Below are 10,653 nucleotides of genomic sequence, written 5' to 3'. Positions count from 1 at the left end.
CCGCCGCCCGCCGCCCGCTCTGACCTTTTCCTGCGCGCGGTTGAGCCGCTTCTGCACGTTCTTGGCGAAGATGCCCGTCTTGATGTCGGCCATGGCTGCGGGTCCGGGAGGCTGCGAGGAGCGGAGCGGGCGGCGGGCCGGCGGCGGCGAGGACGAGCGGGAGCGCAGGAGGAGGAGGAGAAGGAGGAGCGGGAGCGCCGGAGGAGGAGCGGGAGGGGCGGCGAGGAGCAGCCGAGGAGCGCCGGCGGGGCTGAGGGAGGGGCGCAGCGCTAGGCACCGGCTTAAAGCGACAGAGCGCTGGCGGGACGCGCGGGACCCGGCTGCGGGGTGGGGCGGGGCGGCGCGGCGCAGAGAGAAAAAGAGAGGGAGGGAGCCCGAAGTCCAAATGCCCCGCGAGTGCCCGCGGTGGTGGGAGAGGAGGTCGGGAAGGGAAAGGGGACGGAGCCGAACAGCAGTGCCAGGGCCCCGAGGCAGCTCCGGGGTTCCTTCGAGGCGTTGTTTGCTTTGGGGGAGGCTGAGTGGGGCCCGATTCTTTCCAGCAAACAAACAAACAAACAAACAAAGCCAAGAAAAAGAGGCTCAGGGGAGGGGGGCGGGACTGGGGAAGCCGGGATGAGAGGTGCTCTGACGTGAAGGCGGGGGATGGGCTCGTCCAGAGAGTGCACCCCTCCCTAGCTGTGTGTTCCAGAAAGCCGGGTCTCGCCCTGCCCTCAGGAGGCTCCCAGCCCGAAGAAAGTTGACCAGGGAAACCAAGTCAGTCCAGGGATTACTGCTGCGGTGGAGAGGAAAGCAATGTCCACACCTGCTCAAACTTTTAAGATGCGCTTTGGGGCCCGAGGTAGGGAGGCTCCATGTTAATAAGGGGCAGTTCCGTTAAGTCCCCTTAGGCAAGGTGCTGTGTTTGGGTGATTTGTTTAATCGTCCCCCCTGAGCCGATAGCCTGGCACAGACGCCTAGTTCCCCGGAAGTGTTGTATGTTAGAGCCAGATCCTTTACTGCCTCACATCCACATGGCAAGCCCCAGGCCTCTTGCCCTGTCGCTTCCTGCGAACCTTCTGGCAACCTTCACGGGGATTCACCAACCTCAGTATGCTTAGCAGAAGGAAGAATAACAGGGGTACATTTGTCATATACTTTACACAGAACTCTTGAAGGCCCTGACCAGTGGTGAAACTATTCATGGTCACTTCTCTCTGAGTGTGAGACAGTATGGTGGGTAGCCCAGTAAGCAGATCAGAGATAATCAGGCAGCTGAATCCGGTTGAATCTAAGTGAGTATCTCACCGCACCTCTGAGAAGGACTGTCACCTGTGGAGCACCCTTGTGAATTCACTCCTTGGGAGGTCCCCCCACCTTGACTGTAGAATAGTGCTGTGACTGGCTTTTTGCCAATAAAATACAGTAAAAGTACACAGGGCCTGAGCCCAGTTCCAGCCTGAGCCTGGAGAAGCCAAGTGGGTTTGGCGCTCTGAGGAGCCCTGTGCCACCATGTAGAATTTCTCCCTGCTGCAAAAAGCCTCATGGAGAGCCCACGTGGAAAGGGAGGCACCTTGGCCTCCTCTGACCTGCTGACTGAAGGCAGCCACACAATCATCATCCATAAGACCACCAGAAGAACCGACCGGCTGATCCCAGCAGAGCGCAGCATGGTAAGTAAACAAAAGGATAGTGGTTTGCAGCCACTAACGTGTGCAGGGGTTTATTACTGAAATATCCAGCCTGTTCACTTGGCTCTTATTTCCCCAGGATGATTAGTCGTCCCAGTTTGTGTGGGCATGAATGCGATTCCAGGATACAGGACTTCTAGTTCTAACGCCCCAAAATTCCTGGGTAAGCCTGGATGAATGGTTCACCCTACTCCCAATATCCGAAGTAAACAGGAGTTTCCTTCAGAAAGAAGCAAAAAGAAAATCCCTCTCTTGGTCAACACGCAGTAGAAGAGACTATCCAGGGGCACCTGGGAGGCTCCATAGGTTAAGCATCCAACTTTGGTTCAGGTCATGATCTCAGGGTTTGAGCCTGGCATCAGGCTCTATGCTGACAGCTCATAGCCTATTTCAGATTCTGTGTCTTACCTCTCTCTACCCCTCCCCCACTCTCTCCCTCTCTCTCAAAAACCAACCAACCAACCAACCAACATTAAAAAAGAAAAGGAAAGAAAAGTCTGCCCAGAAGACAGAAATTGAGTCAGGACTGTAAAACAGGGGGCTTCAGAACCTTAGCTCTGCCCTGAGATCTTGTCTTAAGGATACCAGCCTCAGAATGCTGGAATACACCAGAGTGTTCTGGAGCATATCAGTCTGTGGCACTTTATACTATGAGCCCCAAAGCCCTTCTGTCTCCAAGGTGACTCCTAGAGCTATGGCCACCAGCACAGCACCTTGGACCATAGTGTGGGGATCCCTGGACCCCACCCTCCTTCTCCACAGTGTTCCCCCACTACAAGCCTGCACTTCAGCCAAGCCCCTGGTTAAGGAAACCAATTTAGGGGTGCCTGGGTGGCTCAGTTGGTTAAGCATCTGGCTTCGGTTCAGGTCATGATCTCACAATTCGTGGGTTCGAGCCCCGTGTCAGGCTCTGTGCTGACAGCTAGCTCAGAGCCTGGAGCCTGCTTCAGATTCTGTATCTCCCTCTCTCTCTGACCCTCCCCTGCTCGCACTGTCTCTCTCTGTCTCTCAAAAATAAATAAAAAACATTAAACATTTAAAAAAGGAGGCCAATCCAGGGTCTTAATAGGATTTTATGTGTAGGAAGCCTGGACTAAGCATTGTGTTCTTCCAAATCTTGCCTGCCTACTTCCCTGCAGTAGAGCCTCCTTTCTCCCAGAGTCCATCTGACCTTCTAAGGTTCTCACATCTCAAAATCCCCTCACTCCACCACTCTTCTCTAAAGCCCCCCAACATGCTGCTGTCTCAAGCCAGCTCCCAGGAATCAGGCAGGTTGCATGATGATGGTGGGAATAGTCCCTGTAAGAACTGCTTTCCATGTTACTGCTGTAGTTCAACATTACTGGGCTTACACGGGCTAGTCTAGGACACAGTTTTTCATGGATTGAGTTGCGTCCCTGTGATATTGTCATTTATAAGAAGAGGTATTACATTTGGTCATTGTCCGTGTTTCTGGAACAGAGCTCCTAAAACCCTTGGAATTCCCCCAAGTGATTGGAGCAGTGAAGGCCTCTGGCTGTTCCAAAGCAAGCCCCCCGTCAACCACACCTGAATGTCTGTTAATAAGGGAGCTTTGGGGGCGCCTGGGTGGCTCAGTTGGTTGGGCCTCCGACTTCGGCTCAGGTCAGATCTCACATTCGTGGGTTCGAGCCCCGCGTCGGGCTCTGTGCTGACGGCTAGCTCGGAGCCTGGAGCCTGCTTCTGGTTCTGTGTCTCCCTCTCTCTCTCTGCCCCTCCCCCTCTCATGCTCTGTCTCTCTCTGTATCAAAAATAAATAAAACACTAAAAATATTTTTAAAAAATTAAAAAAAAATAAGGGAGCTTTGGAAAACTCTTAAGGATGAGGGCTGGTCTCCAGGAACCCAACCATTTGATTAGCATATTGGAACTTTCAACCCTCCACCCCTACAATCTCCCCTGCTGCGGAGGGGAGGAAAGCCGGAGAGTGGGCTAGGTCACCTATGGCCGATGATTTAACCATCTGTGCCTATGTAATGAAGCCTCCATAAAAACTGAAAAGGACTAGATCCAGAGACCTTCTGGGCTGGTGAACACAGGGAGGCTCTAGGAGAGTGGCAGGCCTGGAGGGACAAGAAGGTTCTGCACTGCTCCCCACATACCTTGTCCTGTGCAGCCCTCCCATCGGCCGTTCCTGTGTTATATCTTTTTATAATAAACCAATGATCTTGTAGGAAAATGTTTCTCTACGTTCTGTGAGATGATGTAGCAAATTGATTGAATCCAAGGAGGGGGATATGGGAACCTATGATTTATAGTAAACCCTTGGATTGTAAGTAACTTCTGCAAGTGTTCCGCAAGACAAGCAAATATTTCTAATAAATTTTAACTTGCTAAACAGGTGATGTCTTGCAACCCGAGTAGTATGTGATGCCGAACGTCACATGACCACAACTGAGCCAATGGTTCTTCTCTCTGTCTCTGTCTCTCTGTCTCTCTTTCTCTGTGGGATTGTGGGTGATCGTCTCCCATGCTCAGATGTTTGGTCTCAGGCCACAGTGTTTGGCAGAAATCAGTGATTTTTCAGAACATTGGAAGGTGCTCACAACTGGCATTAGTGTATTTTTTGTCACTTCAAAGCACCTATGGACAGTCCTTTGCTTTTCCATACAAGAGCAAGCTTAGGAATGCGTTGCTTCATTCTAGGTCAGGCTGCCTGCAAATATAGACCCTTCCCTCTGCTTCCTTATTGCCATTAAATGCAGTATGTACCAAGAGTGTATTAACACTGTACAGTAGTTAGCACGCATGCGAGCATATACAATGGCCCCCGTGCAGAAAAAGATTCCATTGAGCAATAGATAGCAGTGATTCTGTTAATGACGTGAAAGTCGTCCTACACAATAACCCTCCTCTCTCTTGTCTCCTTCACACCAGCCACGAAGGTTTCCAGAGGTAAGTGCACATTAATTTATTTTTCTTTATATTTTATTCTTTATTATTTTATATTACAGTATTATAACCATTTTTATATGAATATTTTGGAGTTGTGAAACCAATCATCTGAGTTTCTATTATTTCTTATGGGGAAATTTGCTTTGATATACAAATACTTTGGATTACAAGCCTATTTCTGGAACGAATTATGCTGGCAAAGTAAGGTTTTACTGTATTTATAAACAGTTGGTCAGTAGTACAGGTGACATCCTGGACTTGTACCTGGTGTCTGAAGTTGGGGGTGGGGGAGGGTGCAGTCTTGTGGAACTGAAGCCTTACTCTGTGGGATTCGATGCCAAGTCCAGGTAGATGGTGTCAGGACTGAATGGAATCATAGGACACCCAGCTAGTGTTTCAGAATTGCATGGTAAGGGAACCTGAGCCCTCCTCCCACATGTGGTGGCCAGAAGTATAGGAAAGAGACACACAGGAGGAATTTTTTCCCAGTTCCCACAATAGATGAAGTCATAACCCCTGCTACCTGTGAATATGACCTTGTTTAGAAATAGGGGCCCTACAGTTATAATTGAGCTATAAATTAAGATGAGGTCAAACTGGAGTAGGGTGGGCCCTTAATCCAATATAACTGTTGTCTTTATAAAGAGAGGAGAGGAAGTGCAGCCACAGACACACACCCAGAGAGGAGAATGCCCTGTGCAGACAGGGCACCGTGAAGCTGGGAGCAGAGATTGAAGTAACAAAGCCACACGCAAGGGACCCCAAGGACTCCCAGCAGTGCAGAGGCAGGGAGAGGGGCCATGACCCTGTTCACACCTTGATGGGGGACCCCTAACCTCCAGAATGCAGAGAACGACTTGTTGTTTCGAGCCGCAGAGGTTGTGTTACTTTGTTAGAGCAAGCCTAAGAAAGTCATACAGAATCCAGCCTCTTTCTTCATACCAGCCTGCATCTTGGGAAAATGTATCCCCTAGTCCAAGTAACCGACAAGCACAAGCAACAAACAGATTTCCAAAGGCAGAGATTTTCATTAGTTGGAACAGTCTGTGTTCATCTGTTGCTTTCTTCTGAAACAATGTATTTTAATAAGTGTCTGATCTGCTCCTATTCTCCTTATTTCAGTAAAAAAAGCAGTGGCTTTTGAGGGAGCCCAACACAGGTTGGGTGCTTTGGACGCAGGGGCTGAGTGTGGGGTGCAGGCTGTGAGAGGTAGGAGGGAGAAGAGTTGGCAGAGGAGAAAGTCCAGAGGCCTGGCAGGCCTGATGAAACTGTGACCAATCTGAAAGGGGTTCTGTCTGTCGTGACCATAGTCTGTGTCTCTGGTTGTCAGGGGCTAGGCCATAACCCCCCTGCCCACCAGTCACCCTACAAGGGGTGTGAATGGGGCCAAGCATTTCTCTGCCTGGGGTCTGTATTTCCTCCAAGAGAGGCAGCAAGCCTTCTTGAAAGGGGGATCTGGGCAGCAGACCCCACTCCTACTCTCTGTGGTGCAGATACAGAGCTACTGGCATTAGGCTCATGTGCCTCAGTCTCTCCAAAATACCATTTTCTGTTTCTTCAGCTCCCCATGTTCTCACGCCCCTTATGGGCACTGAGATACCAGAAGTTCTGAAAGCCCAGACTTTTACATTTTTTTTTAATGTCCTTATTTTATTTTGAGAGACAGAGCAGAGAGCAAGTGGGGGAGGGGCAGAGAGAGAGGGAGACACAGAATCTGAGCAGGCTCCAGGCTCTGAGCTGTCATCTCAGAGCCCCATGTGGGGCTCAAACCCACGGACTGTGAGATCATGACCTGAGCCGAAGTCAGACGCTTAACCGACTGAGCCACCCAGGGGCCCCCAGACTTTTACATTTAAATTTTTTTAATGTTTTATTTATTTTTGATACAGAGAGAGACAGAGCATGAGAGGGGGAGGGGCAGAGAGAGAAGGAGACACAGAAACAGAAGCAGGCTCCAGGCTCTGAGCTAGCTGTCAGCACAGAGCCTGACGCGGGGCTAGAACCCAGGAACGTGAGATCTGACCTTAGCTGAAGTCGGAGGCTTAACTGACTGAGCCACCCAGGCGCCCCAGAACTTTTACATTTAAACATGGTCCATTTGTCCTTAACTGATGGAGTCAGTTATAATCATCTACGTTGTCAGATTTCTCTACTCTGAAGCTACCATTTTCCCACTTGTAATAAATAAGAAACTTGTAGGTAGATACTCTGAGACGATATGAAAGTATCGTGTCCTGTCACACTCTCGCTCCCCCAATGTGGCATGCACGAGGATTCTTGCCTAAATCTGTCTTTACTAAGATGATTTTTAAGTGGTGATTTTCTAATTCCATCCATGCTACTGTGTTTATTAATCAGCATTCAACTCTATGGAACAACTTACCTTTTCTTCGCAGGTATTATTATTGTCAGTGTGGACTCATGGATTAGTGATTTACTCACTCTGGTACTGTTCTTGTTCACCTTAATGCTCAATTTTCCCAGTCTTGGCCAGTGAAAGGCCTTGCATTTTTTTTTTCTCATATACCCTCATCATCCTTTTGGCACTTATTTTCTGGCATAATAAGATGTTCTCAGCTCATCTTGTATTTTCCAGGCTTTAAATAAGCCATTTCTCCATGAACTCCTGGTTCATTTCTGTGGAGAATTATATTTAGAAATGAAGGTGGGCTCAGGCTCTGCTCATTGCAACTGAAAATCTGAGTGTCACTGAAATAATAAATTCAGACCAATGCCTCTAATTTGAATCCAACCAAAGTTTTTGCTTGCCTTCACCCCACTCCATATTTCTGTCTCCTAATTTCCATATTGCTCTGGCTCCCAAAAACCTCACTATAGTCCCTCATTTGCTCAATTCTGCAATACTCACAAAATGATTTCATAATGTTCATATCACTACAATAAATAAACCTACTGAAAGGAGTCTAGGTTTGTTTACATTTCTTTCTTTAGATTGAAGTCAAAGTACTATGTTCAAAACTTATTTGGGGTACTGGCATAAAGACAGACATACAGACCAATGAAATAGAAGAGAGAGCCCAGAAATAAACCTTCATATATATGGTCACATGATTTTCAAGAAGAGGATCAAAGCCATTTAATGAAGAAATGTCTTTGTCTCTTCAACAAAGGACAGCTAGGAAATCTGGGTATTGATATGCAAATAAATTAAGTTGCACTCTTACTTTATACCATATACAAAATGGGTCAAAGACCTAAATGTATAACCCCCAAACTACAACACTTTTATAAGAAAATATGAGAGGAAAGCTTTGTGATACTGGGTTTGGCAATGATTTCTTGGATCTCACTAAAATCATGGCTCATTTGTTCCTGTTTTCCTTTAGTTTGAGATTTTTCTCTCATCCTTGTTAACGTTATTGGATCTGTATAACATTAGTATGAATTCAGAAGTCAAAATTGTGTAGAAAAGTATACTCAGGAAAGAGGCATCCCTTTGCCTGTCCCTACACTTTCTTCATCTCCATTTCTGTGGGTAACCAGTTCATTAGTTTTATCTTTCTTCTATTTATTTTTTCAAAATTATACAGATATGTATAGCTTTTAAATTTTCTTCTACTTTAAAAAAAAGTTTATTTACTTATTTTGAGAGAGAGAGAGAGAGGGCATGGAGGGGCAGAGAGAGAGAGTCCCAAGCAGACTCTGCACAGTCAGTTCAGAGCCCGATATGGAGCTCGAACTCACAAACTGCGAGCATGACCTGAGATGAAATCAGAGTTGGGCACTCACCCGACTGAGCCCCCCAGGCGCCCCCGTTTCTTCTACTTTTTATAAATGGGTGGCACACTACATGCATTCTTTTGCATTAAAATATATTCTCAGAACTATTTCCTTTCAGTTTATAGAAATTTTCCTCATTTTTTTTTACTGGTTCATAATTCTCTCTAGTATGTATTTCCCATAGTTTACTTATCCAACAATTATTGTCCTAATTTATCTTGATGCTCAAATTATCCCAGACTTAGCCATTGAAAGCAGTCTCATGCATTTGAGCATTTAAGTAATTGGCAATATTTTGTAATTACAAATAGTGCTGCAATGAATCACTTTTGCATATGAATAACTCTTTGCATATGTATTTTCATGTTGTTCAAAGTGTATCTTCAGGAAAATATTCCTAGACATGAAATCTATAAGTCAAAGAATACATGCATACTTAGTTTTATTCAGTACTTTCAAATTATTTTCCTTAGGATAGTACTTTTTTCATTCTAATCAGCAAGGTATAAAAGTGCCTGTTCCCCCACAGTCTTGCTAATTTTATCAAGTCTTTGGATTTTTTTTCAATATAAGGGATAAGTGGAAAATTGAAGGAATTGTAAAGCTGAAATAAATGAAAGAGTATTTTTCAAATTTCCCTCTAATGTTAAGATAAGAGACTATGAAATTTGTGTCACTAATTCCAATATCTGGGTCATCTGCATCTATAGGTCTGATTCTATCAATGTTTGTGTTTTTAAAATTTTTTTACATTTATTTATTTATTTTGAGAGAGAAAGAGTAGGGGAGAGGGAGAGAGAGAGAATCCCATGCAGGCTCTGCATGATCAGTGCACCACCCAATGAAGGCCTCAAGCCCACAAACCATGAGATGAAATCAAGAGTTGGATGCTTAACTGACTGAGCCACTCAGGCGCCCCTCAATGTTTGGTTTTTTTTAAAAATCTAGGCTATAAATCATGTCTCTTGGTTGCACTTTATGACAGACATTGTGTGTAAATGAGTAGACATGAAGCAAATAATCTTTCGCCCGAGAATGGCATATACCCTTTCCTGTTAGGCAGCTAAGGTTAGGAGATGATTTCTTTGATCTTATGGGGAGTTAAGTTGGGTAGGGAATCAGGAGCAGTTTCAGGTGGTTTGTTTACCTGTGGTCTTCTTGAGAATGAAGTCAACTGCCTCTCTCCAGCAGGGCCTTGCAAGTGATTCACTAGAATACTGTAAGACCTTGAGATCTCTCTCTGCTTCCCAGCTTCTTGCACCACAAAGGGGCTGACCTCTGATCTCACTGGGAGCTGAGCCGTAGTAGCTGGGGTTTAGTTTTAGTCATCTTCTAGTTTCAAGCGTTTTGAGGTGGTGTCAGGCCCCTCCAGCCTGTGACACAGGCACAATGAGACTAAGAGTTACCTCTGTCTTCCAGCGCCATCTCCAGCCACCATTAGTTCAGAAAAGGAGGGAGAGATTGTTGAGTGTGGAGGGCTAGATTTACGTTGGAGATTTGCATTAGCTTTCTATGGCTACTTTAACAAATTACCAGAGATCTGGCAGCTTAAAACAGCACAAATGTATTACCTAATGGTTCTGTAGATCAGAAGTCTGACACAGACTCCAGTGTACTAAGATCAAAGTGTCAGCTGTGTGCATTCCTTTCTAGAGGCTCTAGGAGAGAATCCAATTCTTTGTCTTTTCCAGCTTCCAGAATTCCATTCCTTAGTTTATGGCTTCTTTCTCCATCATGACAGTCAGTAATTTCAATCCCAATCCTTCGCTTCCCAGGCTGCCATCTGTCTAGTTCTTTTTTCCAACTCCTTCTTTTACTTTTAAGGACACTTGTGATTACATTGAGTACATTAAAATAATCCAGGATAATCTCTCCATCTTAAAGCTAACTGATTAGTGACCTCAATCCCATTGGCTATCTTCACTCCCCTTTGGCATGTGACCTGACATATTCACAGAGACTAGGAATGAGGACGTGGATGTCTTTGAGGGGCCATTAATTGCCAGCCACGGGTCTTTTGCAGATTCCGTTCTATCAGCCAGCTTGTATTAAACATTCAGTTGATTTCCTATAGTGGAAAAGTTGGTTTGACTACAGCAAACCCTCCACTACCCATGCCACAGGCTAGGTTCTCAGGGAGGACAGAGCTCAGTGTGCAGGCTTTTTACAGGATGTGCCCCTGAGGGTCAGTACCTATGAAAGGAAGTATGTTAGTTTGCTGGGGCTTCCATAACAAATTTCCACAAACTAGGTGACTTGAAACAAGGAAATTTTATTCTTTCATATTTCTGGACAGCAGAAGTCTGAAATCAAGGTGTTGGCAGGTCCCTGC

The 10,653-nt window shown here is 46.0% G+C and overlaps 1 protein-coding gene across 1 annotated transcript in view; it reads right to left on the bottom strand.

The window, feature by feature from the left end:
* The window catches only part of AMPH (amphiphysin), a 232,528-nt gene extending 232,371 nt beyond the window's left edge, over nt 1-157 (bottom strand). The window contains exon 1 of the mRNA XM_029926769.1: nt 25-157. Within this exon, the coding sequence (XP_029782629.1) occupies nt 25-93 (69 nt within the window). The 5' untranslated portion in view covers nt 94-157. The remainder of the gene's footprint in view (nt 1-24) is intronic.
* Nucleotides 158-10,653: the final 10,496 nt, after the last annotated feature.

The sequence above is a fragment of the Suricata suricatta genome, chromosome 2 (assembly GCF_006229205.1).
Source record: "Suricata suricatta isolate VVHF042 chromosome 2, meerkat_22Aug2017_6uvM2_HiC, whole genome shotgun sequence".
Lineage (NCBI taxonomy): Eukaryota > Metazoa > Chordata > Mammalia > Carnivora > Herpestidae > Suricata > Suricata suricatta.
This window is presented reverse-complemented; position numbering and strand designations above follow the sequence as displayed.